The following is a 22,494-nucleotide window of genomic DNA, read 5'->3' on the forward strand; positions in this document are numbered from 1 at the left end:
TTCGGCCTACCATTAGTTTCTTTTAATCCAGCATTTTTTTCCAGTGTAATACTTGGTTTAAATTTATTATAGTATTAATGGAGATTCAGGATATTGTACTTTTTTTTTCTGTAGCGCACTATCATTGTATTGTTGGAAATACTGGACAATGATTTGGCTATGGGATCATTTTGTGTGGCTAACTTGTTCTCTCCACAGTCTGGCAGCTGTGCAATTATAAAAAAGCAGCCATGTTTGAAATCAAGTTAATCTCTGTGTCTCTGTGGTTGCTGAAGCTGTTTTCTTATTCCTGTCATTTGCACAAGGGAGTGACTTCTGAAACAGTGCACACCCAGAATAAATATACTGGAGGCTTTTCATCACTCTTCATAGCATATAGAAATAGAACTTGCTGGTAGATGTTGCTGAAATGCAGCACCTTGCATCTCTCATCTTTACTTATGTTGACTGAGGTTCTTCCCAATTATAGTTCTAAATGTCTGGGTCATAAATTTCTCATCCTTCCACTAAGAAAAACAACCTCAGTTGTACCTTAATGCAGCAAAACTTCATGACAACTCGGTTGGATGCTTGATAAATCTGGTTTTGCAATTTGGGATTGCAGAAATTTGGAAGAATTAAATATTTGCAGGCACAATATATAACTGGTACATTGCTCTAAGTTTTAGTCGAAAAGGTATACAGTTTTAATTGAGGTATGGCATATATATTCAGCATATTTAAAGTGCTGAACCAGAATAAGGGTTTATTAATCTATATTATTCAGAAATGTGGATTCATGGGATATAACTAGGTAACTATGAGATTATGTATTGTGGTAAAAGGTAACCCTATTTCATGTTAAATTCAGATTCAAATCGCTTTGGGGTAAATGAGATAGTTATCTATTACCACAATAGGAGTCTTAGCAGTCTAACTGTGGGTGATGACAAATATAGATAGTCCAATACCTCTAAAGAACAGCAGATATACCGTTATCCACCACCAACTTTTCTATTTCGATTTACACAGGTCAAGTGCCATTGTTTCTCTTTTGTGCACATGTAACCCTCTTTGAAATCGATTAAAGCAGAAAGTGTCTCTTTGGAAAGGGATTTATACTCTGTTGTAAGTTGTGGCTGGGTAGCTCATTCTTGGTTATGTTTTTGCTGTACCATTTAGCATAATGCTGTTGTCCAGCTGTTGCACTCATTTCCTGAGTGAAACCTCCTTTCGCTTGTACTCTGTCTGATCTCTCTGTGTATAAATTCACCTTAAAACACAGACTCCTAATGAAGGGAGCAAAGGATTAAACTGTAAACCTCACTGAATGATTGGAAGAGTTCCTGTTACCTCCTGTTGCCTTTTTTCCCTTTGGTATATTTTAATTGCCTTAAATATAACATGAACCCACCACAACTATAAATTATTCATAAGAGTATTCATAGAGGACATATATAATTCTTAAGCCCAACATAAAGTCAAGTGATTCTTTTGTTCCCTTTCCTTTGAGTTAAGGATTTGTCATATACAAAGTTTAAACAGAAGACACCAAAACATTAAAAAAAAAAAAGGCAGTAATTTTTAAAGGCAGGAAACAATACAGCATTGTGAGCATTATCATATCCCTTCAGCTTTCCTTGGGTATACAGCAGCTACAGCATATGTACTTTCTTTGACAGTTGTTTATTCTTTCATTAAGGAGGGAAGGAAGACTAGAGAATTTGTTGCTGCTTTTCTTTGCTGTCTCTGAACTCGTTTGTCATCTTCAAGCCTGCATCATTTTCTGAATGCCTGACTTGCTTAGCTATCATGTCTCTGGTTAACTTAGCTTTAAATGGTTGAGCAGAGGGGAAACCATGCTTATGTTAGACTTCATTCTGCTGAATGCTTGCACATATCTTGATCTCTCTGGGACTTCCCCAGCTGTAATGTGGAAATGAAATCTGGTGTAACTTTCTTCTGCATGTTTGACCAGATTTTACACTTGGAATTTTAAAAATTGTATTGTCTTGATAGGTTGAGGAGAGAAAACTACTGCAAACGGTGCATTTTCAACATGTCAAAAGCCATGTCATAAAATAGAGTCCTATGTTCAGGTTCAATCTCTTTTTTCTTCTCTCTCTCTCTCTGTCTCTTACTTTATCTCTCATTTACCATTATGTTCCATGGATTGGTATGCCATGTTGGAGTCGTTCCAAGTCTTCCCCCAACTTCTGTATTCTTTTTTAAATTCAGTTTTATAAATCATCTGCAGGTTGAACCTCAATCCTTTTGGCCTTCTCTTTTGGTTTTCCATCATAGAAGCAGCTGCAGCAAAAGCTGCAAGCTACAATCATCATTGAAAGCATCGTAACTGAAAGGTGAAAGGAGACAAAGAATATTGGTTTTGGAAATGGACCAGAAATTAGAACCAGTCCAGCCCACTACGCAGTGAGTGTAAGCAGATGTAGTCCAGAAGTAGCTTTAGAAAGTAATTTCTGAGATTGCTTATAATGCCAACAAAATATTACCTGAGAAGAATTATTACTTTTGATATTCAAATTATAAATTGTGGCTTAATGTTTTTAATTGTTGAGCTTCTTGGGCTTAAAATTGTTGTAATGCTTTCTGCCACACTCAGTGAGGGGATGTGGAGGGAAAGGTTGGTATAGCTGAATACCTGGTGCAGAAAAAGCATAAGCAAAGTGTTGTGTTTATGTACATCCCACCTGTCTCCTCCTACATAGACATGAGGAAAATTTTAGAGGATTTAGCTTCACCTCCCCCAAACCCTGGTTTTTTCTCTTTCCTTTGCCACTGTAATAAATCTTCTCCTGGCCACACAGGAGAAGGGGTGGAATAGACTCAACAATTTGCTTAGATTTGTTCAGGCTTGTCTGCCAGCCTCTCCTTTTCACACTTTAACTTATTCTTCAGCTGCTTTTATTCAATGGTTAACTTCCTAAAAATTAATGGGCCTTAATTAAATGTTTATTTGTCCTGTGAACTCCTGATCTAGTTCGAAGCTGGTTCAAATATGCCCATGTTATTAGAATATTTCAGAAGTAAATATGTTCCATGGAAATATAATCACAGACATTTCATATTGCTCCACACAATCTGCTTTCTAGTGCTTCAAGTATCCCTTCTTTTTACACTGATAAATGTCCAGATAAAAACATGCATACTTCAGTATAATGTTGAGATGTGCAAGTTTACAATTATAGGTAGTCCTCGCTTAGTAGCCACAATTGGAACTGGCAACTGGTCATTAAGCAAAGCGGTTGTTAAAGGAAATCATTCTTATGATGTTAGTTCACCTTTTTTTTTCTTTACAACCCAGCAAAGATCATAAATGTGATGATTGGTTGTAAAGTTACTTTTTTGCCACTGTTGTAACTAGTAATAGCCATTAAACAAGGACTATCTATGCTTAGAGAGTGTTCATAACCTGGAACGAAAAATATGCTAGCACAGTTCTTAAATCAAAAGCCTTATTCTCATCATTCTTACTTTGTTGATTGACCATGCTGATTTGGAATAGTAGGCATTGTGGCCCTGCATTTCTGAAGCCATTCAGTTGGAGAAGCTTAATTTAAATATTGTATACATGTTACCATATTGAAAAGCTTTGCTGTATTGCACTATACATAAAGACTTCAGACTATCCCATTCTAAATTAAAGCATTTAGTTCCTTCTGAACTTTATAGCCTTCTATAAATCAGAAAAGATTTAAATTACAGAATAAGCTTATGGAACAGCACTATTTAGAGCTCCTATCAAACATATTAGTTGAGCCTGGATCTGTTGCAAGCATCAGGAAGCTGGATACTTACCAATGAATAAGATAATAATAAAAAAACAGACAATCTCCAGCGGGTCAGCTTTGTGTAGTCTCTGGAGCTTAAGCCATAATTTGTAACCAATAGCACTGAGCTCGTTCTGAAATTCTTTGAAGGACATTCTGCTGTTCTCAGTCCACAGCTTGCAGCACTGGGGTACAGAGAGGAAGGCAGAAGACAATGTGTTTTGCTTTAGTTTCAGCTTGTGAGCGCTAGGAGAAAGACCTGCCTTTTATTTAAAGCCAGCAAAAAGCAAGATCATTAACAAAACAAGTTTATCCGGGCTGTGCCCCAGGATTTTCAGACAGCTGCTTGGATGAAGGTTCTCCAAAGTTGCCCAAACATAAAAATACATTGAAAGCAATCAAATGCTAATTTGCATTTGTCTCATTTTAGAGTTGTAGCACGAGTGTAGCATCTCCTTGTATAGAGCCCAAACAATTAATCATGGGTATATGTATCTATTTAAAGTATGTGTGTTGTATCTTCATAGTACATTATCAGTGATTATATGATTTGTTCTATTTTGACAGCATACTGACAGTTAAGGGGGGTTTATAGTTCACTTGCCAGCTTTTCTTGATCTTCCAGTGAGAAAATAATTCCATCTCACAGTAAAGCAAGCTTGGAGCAAATCCAACATGAAGTGCATCATATTGCCTTTCACATAATAAATGATGTTCTAAGTTCTATGTTCCATCTACTAAGAAGTATTTGTTTCTGTTCCAGAGTTGTTGGGGTTCTATCTGCTACATGGTACATTCTGAAACCTCTAGTCTAAGAGTGGCATCACTATTTCATTCTGAGTGTTTTGTTCAGTGTTTTAAAGTATAACTCAGATTAGATATATTTTAAAACATAGCACAGAAATTATGAAGGTATAACATACCAGAAAATAATAAGAAAGGAACCACAAAGGAAACATCTGTTACAGGTTCATTCTTTTTGACCTAGCTACCAATTTGTTATGAGCTCTGTATTGCCTTTAAGCTGTTGAAAAAATGATAATGTAATAGCATGTAATATAATTAAAATCTCAAGGGAACTCCTTAATCTAAGGAATTAGACTAGCTCCAATTATAGTATTAATGGCATTGGACTTGGAAATGGATTTTGGCTACTGATGGTGGGGGGATCAGGCAGTTTGAGAAAATCACCCTGTCATTTGGGCAGGGTGATTCACAGAGTGTCCATTTACAAATCAAGGACAATGCTTCTCCTTACCTCCCCTCGCACTTCAGAACAACTTGTTTTTTACCTGGGAAAATATGGGCATATTTCTAAACAAACGGTTGGTTATGTGGAGGTCCAGAGATGTAGTTTTGAATAAAGAAAATGCTTAACGCCAATGCTTTAAAATGAGACTCAAGGAAGATTGGTGAATGTCAAAACAGGTGTCCATAAAATAGATTGCCTATAGACATCACATAGCCTACTTTTATATTTATGGGAGGTTCTTGTTATTTTACACCTTGTAATATATATTTTTATTTTAAATTATAAATGGTAAATGTATGTAGTCTTATACTCTATGTGTGTTGGCAGAAATATGGGAATAAAATTATAAATACCTCAAATCTATCACATTTGAATCAATAATTGCTAGCATGTCAAAATAAAGCTGATATTTTTTCTTAAGTATCAAATATAGGGTAGAACTTATGAATTAGAGAATTATTATCTAAGCAATGTGTTAAGATATTTAATTTAATAGCTGAAATAGTAAAGTGGATAATGGGCCAAAATACACAGTGATAGTTGGTTGGTTGGAGAATGCATGAATTCCTGCATGAGGCAATCTACATTATGATTGGTTGCTGGATGTAAAGGGGGACTTTTTCCCGCCTTTTTGCTGTTTTGTGATTTACCATCATGATGTAGTGATGTGCCTGGCTATGTTATTTGTTGTAAATATATGTTAAATATATTTATTTATATAAAATTACAAGTTCGTGTAAGCATCTCTGACTTCATTTGGACACCTGCTGCACAATTCCCTAACAGGTTATGGGCCCAGAAGTTCCCTGACATGACAGTAGAAAATTTCTCTGATGTAAAAATTTTTTTGTGAGTCCTAGAAAGGTTGAGGATTATTGGCTTGTACAGACAGCATGAGGCTATGTTACAGGAATGGGAGGAGGATTTCCTTTGGCTCTTCTTAGGATGAATTATCTCTCATGGAGCATAAAGATGGAGATGTTTCTGGAAAGGAGGATTTGTAGACTGTTGTAAGCAATCCTCCAGCAAAACTTAATGAGGAACAACAAAAGCATAATTTTGTGCTGGGAGGATAGTCAGGTAATACATGTGTGTGGGCTCACAATTGCTAGGGAATACTGCTTTGCATTACCCAGAATTTATGTAAGGAAGATGGCAAGCAGCAAGTAACTCTCACCAGAAAACTTTATAGAGCAAGGCTATATAGTCTGGAGAAAGTCTGACAAATCACCTCCAGTTCATGAGGAAACCTTCCTAGAAGAGCAAGGAATGGTGTTTTCAGAAGCAGCACAAATTGTATGGTGCTGTGTTCCCTTGATGATGCATGGGACATGTTAGTAGCAAACCTGGAGTCCATGAAAAAGCATGATTTAACTGAGTTATATAACCAGGAGGCTTTTGGAAGAAGAACAGAAAAAAATAGTGAGAAACATCGCACCTGAGAGTAACAATAGTAATTTACAGCTCAGTCAAAAATGATCTGCATTCCAGAGAGATAATAAGATGGGAGAGAAAATCTGTGTACTAAAAACACTGCTTTGCATGTGGATCCACTCAACATATCCAGAGAAATTGCCCAGTAAAAAGATTAAAAGAAACAAACAGAGAGACAGCACAACAATAGAAGAAGGGAGACACACAGATTTCTATGGTGAAGGCAAACAACAAAGGCATTCAAGACATTTGGTTGTTGGACAGCGGGGCAAATGAGCATATGAAAAACAACTTTTTTCCAGTCTGGGACCAGCTGCCCAGAAATATGTAAGCCTGGCAAATAGTAATCGTTCTTTTGTACAGGGGCAAGGAACAGTATATGTACCATGTATTGATAAGTCGTTTAATAAGGTTTTGTGTACCAGATTTAGATCACAATTTGCTGAGTGTGTCTTGGAGAGTGGAGTTGAAGAATGAAGGATATGAGGTAATTTTTACAAAGGGTACATGCAAAGTCATAAAGACTATCGGTGTGTGCACAAGATTTGAAACTGAACAATTTATGTTTTGAACCACAAGAAAACTAGTGGCAGTATGCAAACAATTTCTAATGAATCAAAGCATAATGGCTGTGCACATTTATTGCACAGAAGACTGGATCATGCAAACTTTAAAGTATTACAGAAAATGCCTGACTTGAATGTAAAAGATTGTGACAACTATTTGGATTGTGCAAAGAGACCAAATCGAAAATAAACCCTGTCAGCAAAAGAAGTGAGAGGAAATCTGACAGCATTTTTCAGTTAGTACATACTGATTTAATTGGCCCTCTATCTCCATCAATGGGAGAGGCCAAATTTGCTTAGGTAATTGATGATTTCTCAAGATATGATATTGTTTTTATTAAAAAGCAAAACAGAACTGTTCAGCAATTTAAGCAGTGGGTAATGTTCATAGACAGGAGGGCATGTCAACTACAAACAGAGGAACAGAGTTCATGTCTAACATGTTTCAGCAGTGGCTGAGAAAGAAAGACATAATCCATAGAAGAATGAATCTCTACACTCTGGCAAAGAATGGAATTGTTGAATGCAGAAATGGTGTGTTACAAACTATGAAAGATATATTACTAGTAGATGCAGGAATGAGTAAACTGTATTGGTGAAGCAATTTTAACTGCCAATTATTTGGTAATAGACTATGGAGTTCAGCAATTAATGAAACTCCATATTACATGTTATATAAAAGACAACTATCTTTGGCACATTTAAGAATCTCTGGTGACAGTGCATGGGTGCACATTCCCAAGACAATGAGGAGGAAAGGACAGCCAAAGGCAAGGGATTAAATGAAATTTATAGGTTATCAATCAACCTATAGGTTATAGGCATTTTTGTGTCCATCTGTAAATGTTATTATCTCACATTCTGCAAATTTTTCAGAACATGAGAATTGGGAAAAGATTCATGCCAGTACTGAAATTTTAATGCCTGTTAGTCAGAGGTCTCCAATGAATGAACATTCACACAGGCAAGTTAAACAGGAATCCAAGAGTAGTTTAGGATTTGTGTATAGCTCAGGGGAATGTTTGGAGAGTGAAATTCCAGTGAAACAGGAAGAGTTTATTCCAAGGACGGCTGAGAGAGCAAACAAAGATGTTCCTCCAGAAAGATTCACAGTTGATGAGGTAAAAAGTATGTGACATCTTTTATGAGCCCCCAAATTACCAGGAAGTATTCAATTTACCTCTGGCAGAACAAAAGAAATGGAAAGAGGTTATAGATAAAGAAATGTTGTCTATGCAAAAACAAAGTTTTCACTCCAGTGGGATTACCAGAGAGAGAAAAAGCTGTTGGGTGCAGATGGGTATACAAAAAGAAACTTTTGATGAATGATGAAGTACAATATAAAGCAAGGTTAGTTGCTCAAAGCCTACATAACAACACTGGTTAAGAATTAAAAGAATACTACATTTAAAAGGAAACATGGATTTTGGATTGCATTTTCAACTATCAAATGAATTGGGAATTGAAATGTTTTGTAGATAGTGATTGGGCTAATGATGTACAAGATGGACAATATCAAGATTTGTTCTAATGTTTGCAAATATACTATTGGTTGGAAATCTAGAAAATAGACTTCAGTTGCCATTTTCACAGCTGAGGAGGTTTATAGCATTGCCAGAATTGTGCTCAGAGTTAACATGGTATATACAATTGTTAAAGGATTTGGATATTGAAGTGAAAGGAGCTATACCAATATTTGAAGTAGCACAACATATATACAAATGGCAACAGGTGAGAGAGTAAAAACCAGAAGTAAGCATGTTGACATAAAATATTATGTCAGAAAAGCAGTGAAAGAAAATGTGATAGACCTAATTTATTGTCCATCAGAAAACAATTTAGCTGATTTCATGACAAAGCCATTGAGTATTTTATTTTATTTTATTTTATTTATTTGTTTCAATTTCTATACCGCCCTTCTCCAATTAGGACTCAGGGCGGTGAACAGCCAAAGTAAAAAACAGGACATACAAAATTTAAAAACAGTTTAAAATAATTAAATATTTTGGCCGTAAATTGAAACAACCCAATTTAAAATCAATTTAAAATTTAACTCAAGCCAGCCCAGCTAGTTGAAATAAATAGGTTTTTAGGGCCCGACGAAAAATCCGGAGGTCTGTTATTGTACGTATCTCTGGGGGGAGGTTGTTCCAGAGGGTGGGCGCCGCCACAGAGAAGGCTCTCCCCCTGGGGGTCGCCAGCCGACATTGTCTGGCGGACAGCACCCTGAGGAGGCCCACTCTGTGCGAGCGTACTGGCCGGTGAGAGGCTATTGGTGGCAGAAGGCGGTCTCGTAGGTACCCCGGCCCTAAACCATGGAGCGCTTTAAAGGTGGTCACCAACACCTTGAAGCGCACCCGGAAGACCACCGGGAGCCAGTGCAGCTCGCGCAGGAGAGGTGTCACATGGGAGCGCCTCGTCGCCCCCATAATCTCCCGCGCGGCCGCGTTCTGGACCAGCTGGAGCCTCCGGGTGCACCCCAGGGGGAGCCCCATGTAGAGAGCGTTGCAGTAGTCCAGGCGGGAAGTGACGAGTGCCTGAGTGACTGTGCGAAGGGAGTCCCTATCTAGAAAGGGGCGCAACTGGCATATCAGGCGAACCTGATAAAAAGCCCCCCTGGCCGCGGCCGTCAAATGATCTTCTAAAGACAGCCGTGCGTCCAGGAGGACGCCCAAGTTACGAGCCCTCTCCGTGGGGGCGAGTGATTCGCCCCCAATAGCCAGCGATGGCGTCAGCTGGCTATATCGGGACGCCGGAAGCCACAGCCACTCGGTCTTGGAGGGGTTGAGTCGGAGCCTGTTTCTCCCCATCCAGGCCCGCACGGCCTCCAGGCACTGGGACATCACTTCAAGGGCATCGTTGGGGTGGCCTGGGGTGGAGATGTACAGCTGGGTGTCATCAGCGTACTGATGGAACTCCACCCCGAAGCCACGGATGATCTCACCCAGCGGCTTTACATAAATGTTGAACAGAAGGGACGAGAGGACCGACCCTTGTGGCACCCCACAAGCAAGGTGCCTCGGGGTCGACCGCTGCCCCCCTGTCAACACAGATTGCGACCGGTCAGAGAGGTAGGAGGAGAACCACCGCAGAACAGTGCCCCCCACCCCCAACCCCGCCAACCGGTGCAACATGATACCATGGTCGATGGTATCAAAAGCCGCTGAGAGGTCTAACAGGACCAGGATAGAGGAGCAACCCCTATCCCGAGCCCTCCAGAGATCATCCACCAACGCGACCAATGCCGTTTCCGTGCTGTGCCCAGGCCGGAAGCCGGACTGGAGCGAGACAGCTTCATCCAGGTACCGGGGAAGCTGTTGCGCTACCACACTCTCAACAACCTTCGCAACGAAGCGAAGATTGGAGACTGGACGATAGTTAGCCAAAACAGCCGGATCCAGAGAGGGCTTCTTTAGGAGGGGCCTCACAACCGCTTCTTTCAAAGCGGCCGGCAGGACCCCCTCACTCAAAGAAGTGTTAACTATCTTCTGGAGCCAGCCTCGTGTCACCTCCCGGGAAGCCAGTACCAACCAGGAGGGACACGGGTCCAATAAACGTGGTCACGTTCAGCCGTCCCAGGACCCTGTCCATGTCCTCAGGAGCCACAGGATCGAACTCCCCCCAGATAACACTCTCAAGACCTGCCTCAGTCATCCCGTCCGGACATACCCAGTCAGAGGCCAGCCCTTCCCCAATCTGAGCGATTTTGTCATACAGATACTGCACAAAGTCCTCAGCTCAGCCCTGCAAGGGGTCATCCCGCACTTCCAGGTGGAGGAGGGAGCGGGTCACCCTAAACAGGGCGGCCGGGCGATTATCTGATGACGCGATAAGAGCAGCAAAATAGCTAGATTTCGCCGCTTTTATCGCCACTAGGTAGGTCTTAATATGAGACCTCACCAGTGTTCGGTCGGATTCGGAGCGGCTGGTCCTCCAACTACTCTCCAGGCGTCTTTTCCGGCGCTTCATCTCCCTGAGCTCCTCGGAGAACCAAGGAGCTAGGTGAGTTTGGTGCCGGGTCAGAGGCCGCAAAGGCACGACACGGTCCAAGGCCCCGGCAGCCGCACTATCCCAGGCGGCCACCAGGTCTTCAGCCGAGTCATGAGCCAGAATCTCAGGAAATGGCCCAAGCTCCATCTGGAACCTACAAAGACACAAAGATCTTGTGAAACAACTTGGTTTGAAAATTTGAAATTTGAAAACAGCAATTAACTATCTTCATACAAATCTTGAATTCTAAGCCATTCTTCAATCATGTATAAATACTTTTGCAAACTTAAGGATTTGAATTGGCAAAAAAATTAAGTGTTTAGGATTTTAGTGTGAGAAAGTAAAAAGTTGTCATTGCAAGGCTTAGGAAAAACTTGGAGCATATGATAATAAATAATGGTGGCTTGTGGGATTGCAGGTAAAGGAGACTTGTTTTTTCCTAAATTGTACATATTGATATTTTTAAATGTAGACTTCCTTTGCAAAGTCTATTTTAGATGTAAATTTCCATTGCAGTACCTATTAAAGCAATGAAAAATTACTAGATTAACACAGTTAACTGAATATAAAGCATATTCCAGAAATGGATAATTTGTTAACAAGTTGGATATTTTACATTAGCTTTTCCTTTTATAAATTATGGTTGTGGATTTGGGGAACTCCTCTCACTCTCCACTTGGATGCAGTTTTTAAAGCCAAAATTATGGAGTTATTTCTTATTCCAAGCAAAATACATAATAAGCAATGCATTATTGTATACCATTTCATTAATAAACAATTCTTCATAGAAAAATCCAGCCACTTTAAAAACGAACTGTCCTTAAGCTTGCTTTCTTCTCTTTGAATGTTATTTTCCCCATTGAAATGCAATAGCAGTTCAGCTCATGCAAACATTCATTACAGTGTGAAGCAATCTTGATATTTTGTTTATATAATGGTATGCTGTAATAAATGTTTATGGAGATTCTCGGTCATCCAGGTCATTGTTGTTCCAAATATGGGTTTTCAAGAGGCAACTGGACTTTCTAGTTTTTCTTTGAAGACAAAAGAACTCTAGAATGCAAATGACCAGCTGTCTGCAAGGAGTATAAATCCTTCCATTCCCCACCATCCAGCCGGAGTTGAAGAAGCTTCTTGAATGAGAAGCGAAACGTCTTCAAAGAAAAACCAGAAAGTCCAGTTGCTTCTTGAAAAACCACCTATGGTATGCGATAGTAATGATTTTAAACTTGTTTTTCCTGTATGCTTTCCTGTCAGGTGGTAATGAATTGCAGATAATTATATAGGTATCCTCAACCTTTAGGTTGTTTCTCCAAACCTTGATGATGGAGCAGACTTCTTTCTCCAGAATATGCTCTGTAGAAGGAATTTCTTAGACATTCTTCCAAGGAATATTCAGAAGTTCACTGTCCTTGGTAGCAGGTTATTATTGTTCCTAAGACTCTACTAAGTGAAATAACTATGTTTTGTGCAGAGCCCCTTCACCAACTTAATGTCAGCATCTGCTCCAGCTTTGTTTCATAAAGGCACTACTGGTTTGAGTGGACAGTCCTGCAGGTGTCCAGATGCCAAATCATAAAGGGCTTTATAGGTTGAAAACAGTGCCCTAAATGGTACTCGAAAACCAATAGGCAACCAAGACAAGGTCTGGAAAGCCAAATGTTGTATATTCTAACCTTCAGGAGGCCAGAAGTTATGTGAGTCACTGTATACGGATCTGGATGGGGAGGAACAAACTCAGACTCAACCCATCCAAGACCGAGTGGCTGTGGTTTCCGTCGTCCCGATATAGTCAGTTGGCGCCATCTCTGATTATTGGGGGCGAGTCGTTGGCCCCCACAGATGGAGTTCGCAACTTGGGCGTCTTCCTGGACTCGCGGCTGTCTTTAGAAGAGCATATGATGGCCATGGCCAGGAGGACTTTCTATCAGGTTCGCCTGATTCGCCAATTGCGTCCCTTTCTGGATTGGGACTCGTTACGCATGGTCACTCACGCCCTTGTCACCTCACACCTGGATTATTGTAATGCTCTCTACATGGGGCTCCCCTTGAGAAGCACCCGGAGGCTCCAACTGGTCCAGAATGTGGCCGCGCGGGTGGTGACGGGAGCAATGTGGCGTTCTCATGTGACCCCCCTCCTGCGCGAGCTACACTGGCTCCCAGTGGTCTTCCGGGTGCGCTTCAAGGTTTTGGTTACTATCTTTAGAGCGCTCCATGGCTCAGGGCCAGGGTACTTACGAGACCGCCTCCTGCCACCAATAGCCTCTCACCGGCCAGTTCGCTCCCATAGAGAGGGGCTCCTCGGGGTGCTGTCGGCCAAACAATGTCGACTGGCAGCCCCCAGGGGGAGAGCCTTCTCTGTGGGGGCACCTACCATCTGGAACGGGCTCCCCCCGGAGTTACGAAGGATCCAAGACTTACGCATCTTCCGCCGTGCCCTGAAAACGTTTCTATTCCAACAGGCTGGTCTGGCCTAACTCTCCCTTTTAAATTGGCTTTTAAATCAGGTTTTTAAATCGGGTTTTAGATCTCTTTTAGATAAATTTGGATGTTTTGGTTTTAATTTTTTTGAGCCTAAATTATTTAATCTGTTTTTAATAGTCTTTAACTTTTATAAGTCTTTGTATTTATTTATGACTGTTCACCGCCCTGAGTCCTTCGGGAGTACGGCGGTATACAAATATGAAAAATAAATAAATAAATAAAAATTTTTGAACTAATTGTAATTTCTAAATAGCCTTTAAATATTGCCCCAACTGGAGTGCATCATAGTAGTCTAACTGGGTAGTGATGAGGTAATAATGAGTTACTGTACTGTAGCCAGGTTCTTCTACCCCAGGGTCAGGTCACAGCTGGCACACAAGCTATGTCCTTCTGGCAACAGCTTCCACCTGCTGTTCTAGCCAGAGCTGCAAATCCAGAAGGATCCCAAGTGGTGAGCCTGCTCTCTGCTAAATATTGCTTGCCCATTAAAGAGGCAATAACAGCAACTCTGACTTACTTGGATTCAGCTTCAATGTGCTCACTCCCATCTGGACCTTGATTGCCTCCAGATACCAGGAAAGAATGACAACAGCATCTCCCTCACAACCTGAGGTGGTGATATACAGTTGGTTATTATGAGAGCACAGGTACTCCTTGCTTTATGACATTCGTTCAGTGACCATTCAGGACTTACCATAACACACTGTGGTATAGCACTTGTGGCAGTGATGGGGCTGAATTAAAACCTTGGGTGCAGTTCAAGTTGCTGGTTAACCCCTTAAAAACCTTATATGGCATGGGACCTGGTTATTTGCGGGAGTGCCTTTTCCTAAGACTGTCCGCCTGTCTCACTAGATCAAATTGGATGGCCATGCACCAGATCCCTTCCCTAAAATCTTTCTGTCTCCAAACTTCATCATTGCACAATTTGTTCATATCTTTGTGGATAATATCAAGTAAAGGATAACATATTGTACTCTCTGAAGGAGAAAATGGATGGCAAGTTATAAATTTCATGGAAGGTCCATGCTTTACATGGTTTGCTCTTCCAACAGAAGTTGTGGCAGCCATCACTATTGTTTTGTATCTTTTTGAAAGATGTACAATTTGCTTTTGTAAAGTATTATCCAGTTTCCTTGGTTAGGGCGAACAATGGAGGTACCAATAATAATATGATTTTGTTAATGCAATCACTGATTTTTATCCAGATGGTCTCTACTGTATCCCTATGTTCTTCCACTTAGATTGCTGATCTGATGTAGTTATTTTTTCACTCCTCCCATTTTATTACTATGGGAAAAATCTTCAACCTGCAGCATGAGAAGAACATGACTTGTTAAGGAGGCTGTAATAAGTTCTTGTAATGATAAGCATAGTACATTTATAGCTATCTGAATTAGGACACCAGTACTTTTGTACTCTTTTTGTGTTTGTTGAAAAAAAAGTATGGTTGGTTAGCTGACATTCCCACTTCTACCCAAATATCAGCAAGTCATGAGTAAAACAATCTCCTTCACACTGAATGCAATATTTTGAGAGCACTGATTAGAACAAGTGATTAAGATTAATTTGACACTTTAAAAAATTATTTAAAGCTTTAGCTTTGGTATTTTTGCCTGCCTGCCAAATGGAAATTTCTGTATGTGACCTGTGAAATGAGAATGAGCAGAAGAAATTTTTCAAAAGACAATAATTGAATGATCTGAATAATTGTAGTGGTTTCTTCACCCAAAAGTTTACCAGGTTTCATTACCGACCAATCAGGATTTTATTTTGCTTTTATTGACAGTTGTTCTTCAGTCTGGCATTTGGTTGCCTCTGTCAGTAAAGTATGCATAGTCAATCCACTACATGGGGAAAAATAGTTTTTTCTAGGAAAATGATCACATCAAACTCTCTGTATATATTTATGTTTAATTTTTTGGCTTATAATTTTACCTACTCCCACAGCTACCAATGGAACATGATACAGGTAGTCCTAGACTTACAATAATTTATTTAGTGATGTTCAAAGTTACAACATCACTGAAAAAAGTGATTTATGAGCATTTTTCACACCTACAATTGTTGTAACATCCCCATGGTCATGTGATTTACATTTGGATGCTTGACAACTGACTCACATTTATGAGAGTTGCAGTGTCCAGGAGTCATGTAATTGTCTTTTATGACCTTCTGTCAAGCAAAGTCAATGGGGAAACAAAATTCACTTAACAACCATGTTATTAATTTAACAACTGCAGTGATTCACTTAACAAATGTGGCAAGAAAAGTCTTAAAATGGGGCAAAACTCCTTTAACAAATTTCTCACTTAGCAACATAAATTTTGGGCTCAATTGTGGTTGTAAGTTGAAGACTACCTGTACAGAACTGATTTTCTCAAATTCTCCTTCACTCCATTTTCTTTTAACTTGCACAATGACATGCAGATTGTTAGCTGAGCTCTCTGAGAACTGCAAACCCCTCTGATTGAACTGAGTAGCTTGCATGTGTGGTGAAGTATGGCTTCTTTTCTATTATGATATTTATTCCACAAAAAAAGGCAAGTTTTTCATTCATGCATATGCAGGTCCCCTTTCTATGCTGCCAAAAATTTAAAGAGAGAGGAAACACTACTAGGGATCACATAGCCCAGGGGAAGGTGACTGTCTTTTTCTAAACCACAGAATTAGTGGCTCCTGATGGAATCTAAGAATGACATTCTTTTATTAAAACTGCCAGTTGCTTATACTAAACAATTGGATGCGGGATTGTTCATTTTCTCACCTTATGTACAAGAGCCTAACACAGTCTGGCTAGCTAGCTTAAAAGAGCCTTTCTTAAAGGGTACTCCTTTGAACAAATCTTGTCTGTTGTAGGGAGTAGTTTGAGAATGGGTCCCCTTTGGGAAAATAAGGAAAGCTCTTTTGATTAGCAAAAATTTGTACAGATGTTTTTGTATCTGTTTTTGTATGCACGTATTCCAGAATGCCTGTCCTGCCCTAATAACCTGAATTAGGGGATTATTATTTTTGATTTTGACTCCTCAAGAAGCAGCACTTGATAACAAATCAGCAGGTTAAGGTCATGTGCATACATTCAGATCTTTATTGAGGTGTTTGTACAATGGTCTGAGAGTGCTTTAGCCCATTGTTTTAAAGTGCTGTTTCTTAAAGTGAATGCAGTGATACAGATATTCCAGAAGATTTTCATGAAAAGGATCAAGTCCAAATACTTACAGAAATAAAGGAAAATTCTGTTTTGTCTTAATGTTTCATCGAGGTATTGTTCAAAGTTTTTGTAAAGTGAATGACATACTATGCTAGCCTGTTGTTGTGCCTAGCACTGATAAAAGCTACTTGGTAGTTGTGTTTAAGAGCAGCAACTTTAAAATGTGGGGATTCCAGCTTGCTGGCAGCAGAATTCTGGGAGTTGAAGTCCACACATCTTAAAAGTTGCTGAGCCTGAAAAATACCGCTTTAGAAGACCAAGAGGCCTCTTTATTACATGACAGCTGGCAATGCAAGCAAAGGTTCTTATGTGGAAGACATGTGTTTTAAATTGCATGTTTCCTTTTAGCTGCTGCATACATTTGTGGCCAAATGTTGGATGCTTTTCTCTTTCTTTTGGCCACAGAATGTTGGACTGTTTTTCCTCCCTGTCTTTTGACCTTCTCTGGAATCTTCTTTTTTATTTAGCCTTCCTTCCATTCTCTGTTTTCAGCCAATAGCAAGAGGTCTAGCTAGAGAGAGACAATAGTAATTCTCCTACTTAATTAATAATTTAATAGTAATTTAATTATCTCCTTGCTGAACGTTCTAAATGCATTGCAAAACAGATTAGCAAAAAAAAAAAAAAAACCTAAGATCAGTTGGCTCTACTTTGAACCTCAATTTGTATCAAAAGTTTAAGGTGAATTAGGGAATTCTGGAAAAGTTCCTATTGTGGAGAATTTAGCTTGAGGCTTTTCTTTCCATCAAGACTGTAGACTTCTTTGAAACTTTATGCTGTATTGCCACCCAGAAGTGATTGCAGAACCATTATATCAGTAGTTTGATCTAATTAGCTTCATGTACAAAGAAAAAAAAGGGTGGGATTTGGTTAATTTTTATCTCCACCAACAAAAAGTGACTAAAGTATTTCAGTAAGACAGATCCTTACTGAAGCAAACCTGCTTTCTGGTGTGTTTGAGCAAATTGTCTATTTTTAAGCACAGAGACCTTATATGGTTAAAATGATCCTCTCCACAATGTCTGAGTCCTGTAACAGTATTATTCAATTATTTCACATACCTTATGATCAAGAGTCAGAAGATTTGAGACTGTGAGTTACCCCATATTACACAGTTTTCTAAAGCAGGATCAAGGGTGACATAGAGTTTTAAACCTCCAATTTATTCTCTATGTTGTTGCATATTTAGAAAAAGCTAATACAAAAGATAGTTTGGAAGCCTATATTGCCAACACCCAAAATGAGAAAAACTTTAGTTTTTAGTCCTAGATTGTTATAGAAGAACGATTAACGAATGGAAAATTTATGCAGAAAAAGTAGAAGCAATAATGGCAAGAAACTTAAATAACTAACCTATGCAGATGGAATTATTTATTTTGTACCCCGCTCTATATTTTTGCAAATAATTCAAGATGGTGATCATATCCAGCATACCATTTTCATATTTTCCCCACAACAACATTGAACATTTAGCTGACAGAAAAGGATTTCTAAGGACAAATTTTACTCACACAAATCTGTTTAAAGATTAAGATATTCCTCAAAGAGTTTTCCACTGATCTCTATCCCTTTGGAAGTGAAAGGAATATTAACTACAAATATGGTCTTTTCTTCATATGAGAGCTTGCCACTGAAATGTTTTGTATTGATGGAGAAAAAAACCCTGGTTTTGTAGGCCTAATAAGCTTCTCAGATATTTAAGTTTTCACTTGTTCCAATTATAATGTGTTAGTTTTAGCTTTGCTTTTATTATATTTATCATTAACATCTTTAAATGGAAGGATGAGATATAATATAAATAACATAAAAATCTCATATATTATGAGATATAATATAAATAACATAAAGAACTGCTTTGTTCTGTTGTGTATTTGATATGAAGTGCCCCTTCCTAACTAAATGTAGTGTGGCAACTGTTGCCTCTGTTTTTATAGACTTCTGGATCTGTTTGTTTTGTTTGGGACTGCTGTTACAAATTGTCTTGAAGCCGCATCTGATGCCAAATTCCTAAGAAGGCCTGTTGTTTTTTAATTTCTGCAGCTTAGCTGCTTGGGCCTCTCATTTTTTAAAATTAATCTCCCTATAACTCTTTAGATCTTGGAGAAAATTACTATCTCTCAATTAGTTTTTACATTTTGAAAATCAGTTTTGGAAGTCCTCAAACTAGGATTCAGATTATATACAGTTAGCCCTCTGCCACAACTGATTATTAAATTTTTAGACAATAACTTCTGTGTAGGTGCTTAAAATCTATAGTTGAAAGGTGAAACATGTACTAGTTGTTGGTATTAGCTGGAAGCTGATAATATAATGTGCTGGTGAAGTCAGGCTTGCATAGAAACGGAAAGAAAATATCAAATTGTACCTCAATGTTCCTTTATAAAAACATTTTTCCTTTCCACAAGTTACCCCAATTTTCTCACAATTTGTTTTCTTGGAAAAAAGCTCTTCAGATTTAAAGCTCTCTTTAAATCTTTTAAGGATGATAGCCTGTTACAGTTAAAATAATTGTGTATGTTATTGTATCTTGAAGGGTAATAAACGTATTGCAACATATGCGCTTGTAGGTTGGAGGTCTCTATATGTATATATTTAGAAAATGTATATGCTGCCAACTAGATTGATGCCTTTGGCCAATTTACAGGATGCAGTAGTAACATATACTAACAAAACTTGTTACAAACAAATCAGCTTCCAAAATATTTTACATTAAGAAATGTAGTATAAATATGTATAATCCTAAAAATAGGATAAAGAATTTTTTTTTTTTATAATATTAGATCAAGCCAATCAATGCATGTTTGGCCGCTCCCAAATACAGATCTTTCTTAGTGAACAGTAAAATGAACATTTAGTTAATGTGAGGTGAGTACCCATGTTCATTTATTAGCACAAAGTAAATGAGAGAACAACCATATTTTTTGTTGTACAATGGTCTGTGCCAAGATTTCTTTAGGTCAAATTTACTGTGGAATTTAACAGAGCTTTACGCTGGTCTTTTGAAGAGTTTTGGAGGAATCTTGCAAATTATCCACAATGTTTGGAATGTCATCCTACAAGTTTCATTTTTTTTCTTACACAGAAATTTGCCAATCCAGACAAGTTAGAGGCAGGAATATTGGTATATTGGCGGATGAGTATCAGCAGATATGTCATGCTTTTGAATATGCAGATAGGCAAAACATTAATATTACTGTTCATTTTGGAACTGAATTTGTTCCTTATTGTAACTCCCTTATGTAGCCCATTGTGACCATGTCACTAATTGATCCGGTTGGTTTTTTAAAAAATACCTGCATTATTCAAACACCACACTAATCTAGTCATTGCTTCTTAATAAATAAGCTCGGATTTCCATAAAATACCAATCTATTTTGAAATTATACTCTGCTTAGGCTATTCATGCTTCAAAAGATATTTGAAAGAAGTGTTCCGTCCTCAAACAAGCACAGCATCTCGAGCAGTCCAAACCTAAGATAAAGATGTCACTGTTTTAAAGAATATTACTAAATTTAATGCAACTCTTAGAGCAGCTGAAACTTTTCCCTTTACATTGTCAACACAATAATAAGAATAAATTACACATCAACATAAATTCACATAGAATGCCTTGATAACTGACTTTGTTAAAAGGTATTTATGCAGCTGTTTCCTTCAGACACTGCTGGAGAGTGAAGTGAAAGCATACAAATTTTGATATTTTTTCCACTGCTTGGTATAATGACCAATTCTGTGAGTCAAATTTCAGCGGTTGTGCAACAGCAATAGAGCTCTCTTCCTGAAGACAAAAATTTCACCCTCTCAGAAAAAAGTGCTACAGTAATAACGATTAGCAAGTTCCAAAGTATTCCTTCAACATCTATAGTTGATTGTCAGAAAATGCTTTACAGATCAAGACTGGGAAACTCCTGAAAATATTTCTTAAATTCTTGTTCATAATAGCATTTAATTTGTGTAGGATAATGCATACATTTCAAACTAGCAAGGAATCTATGTTACTTTATCTTGCATCAATAACTATGGGTGCTCAAGTATTTTTCCTGTTACCAATTTAAGTTCTCGGTGCTGAGTTTCTAAGAAATAAGAATACAAGGGAACATGCAGAAACAGATCTGTTAACACACTTTTCCTGCAGTGCAACTTTGCCAGCCCAGCAAAAAGCCTTTATCTCCCCACCCTGCACTCCCCTGCCCCGGTGTGTCCTTTTTACACACTTTCCTCTCCATTTACAAACACTTACGTTGAACTGTAAGTTGAACAGATCAGTCTTCCTCTGTGATTCTGTTTGAGAAGAGCTTTTCTCCAGTGGCGTTGAAGAACTTTGTTTTCTCTGTCCTTTGTATTTTTCTGTCACTGCCCTTTCATGTCAGCTCCCGTTGCATTTTTGATTCTCAATGCATATCTCCCTCCTCTGTTTCTCTTATCCTTGTTACTGACAGCCAGCTGCTTTCTCTGCCTGCCTGCGTGTGCGTGCGTACATGTGTGCTGGCACTCTTTCTTTTTGTTGTTAGTATCCTGGAGATGTAAAGTTTCATATTACATACTCACCAAGAAGGGAAAAAAAACACAACTGAAGTCTCACTATTGCCACAAGGCAATCAAGAGTTGTTACAACTTTTTGTGCAACTATTGATTGCATCTGAGAAATTTCTTCAGCTCTTTTCTCACACTGTCTGGGCAACTCTTGAGTTCTTTTCCACATCACTGGAGACTGCTAATTTTGTGATGGGTGTTAGAAAAAGAATGATTTGCTCTTAGCAAAATCAACAGAATGGAAGAGATAACCGAAAGGCTCTTCCTCAACAGATACCAGAAGATCTTTGCAGGCTTATTTTTCTCCTTTGAAATACTCCATGAAAAAGAATCAAAAGACCCAGTTTATACAATGGCTGTGCCCCCCCCCCCCCATGGGAAGAGAGGTTTTGAGAAGAACTGTTAATACATGGAAGATACAAGTAGAAGCATGTGCACTTCCAGGGCAGTGGGCAAGGCAGGGCAGGGTAGGGTAGGGTAGGGTAGGGAGGAAGATGGATGGATGGATGGATGGATGGACAGACAGACAAGGATGGATGGAGGGATGGATGGATGGATGGATGGATAGATAGTTAGATATTCTGATTCCATGCTATTCCTTGCAAGAAAGAGAACAGCTTCTCTGATTTCCATTTTTCTTCTTTTTCTTCCTCCTCCTCCTCCCTTCCCCCACATCCTCTGCCTCAATTTAGCACTTTGCAGAGAGTTGGCTGCTCTAAGGTCATGAATAAAGTATTCCAAAGAAAGCTGCTCTGACTATTCTAAGAAAGACCATCAGCCCCTTCCAGCCAAGAAACCAACTGGCAACTTGGACAGTTCTTGTAACTCTGCCAGAGATTGACCTTTTGACTTGAACCTGTAACTCCATTGCCTCAACCACTAATTAAAAACATTGCCTGCTTTTTTATTAGCTAGTATCATTTTAAAGATGAGAATACGGCTTTAGTTGTACATACTGAGTTCTTTTCTGTTACCTTGGAAGCCCTGCGGGAGTGCTAATAATTAAAAAACAAAGTCTCCTTCCTGGCGTAACCAAATTATATTTTGTTCTTTTCCTTTTCTGGAGAGAAAAAAAAAATGGGACTGCCAAAGACCCTTGGCATTTCCAGCTGGGTAATGCTAGCAATTGCTAGAAGGGCATGAAGAAAAAAAATTCAACCGGATAATCTTTCATTGGTTGTGAAAAGAGGCTTTCTTTTAGTCCAAGAGCAGTGTGAGTCAGTGTCACTTTGCAGAACTGATAAGGGTAGCTTT

At 38.9% G+C, this 22,494-nt stretch overlaps 2 protein-coding genes across 4 annotated transcripts in view; one reads left to right on the forward strand and one right to left on the reverse strand.

Annotated features, from left to right (window-relative positions):
* Window positions 1-22,494, forward strand: part of RECQL5 (RecQ like helicase 5) — a 63,514-nt gene that overhangs the window by 18,518 nt on the left and 22,502 nt on the right. The gene's annotated exons all lie outside the window — the stretch shown is intronic.
* On the reverse strand, window positions 1,488-21,137 carry SMIM5 (small integral membrane protein 5). The gene is made up of 4 exons (XM_070934622.1): window positions 20,948-21,137; window positions 14,014-14,103; window positions 3,799-3,955; window positions 1,488-2,335 (listed from the first exon to the last, which is right to left on the reverse strand). The coding sequence occupies exons 3-4, from the start codon at window positions 3,923-3,925 to the stop codon at window positions 2,220-2,222; spliced, it is 243 nt and encodes an 80-aa protein (XP_070790723.1). The 5' UTR covers window positions 3,926-3,955; window positions 14,014-14,103; window positions 20,948-21,137; the 3' UTR covers window positions 1,488-2,219.

Source organism: Pituophis catenifer, unplaced genomic scaffold (assembly GCF_029215685.1).
Source record: "Pituophis catenifer annectens isolate HBS135680 unplaced genomic scaffold, rPitCat1.0.hap2 SCAF_2, whole genome shotgun sequence".
NCBI classification, from domain to species: domain Eukaryota; kingdom Metazoa; phylum Chordata; class Lepidosauria; order Squamata; family Colubridae; genus Pituophis; species Pituophis catenifer.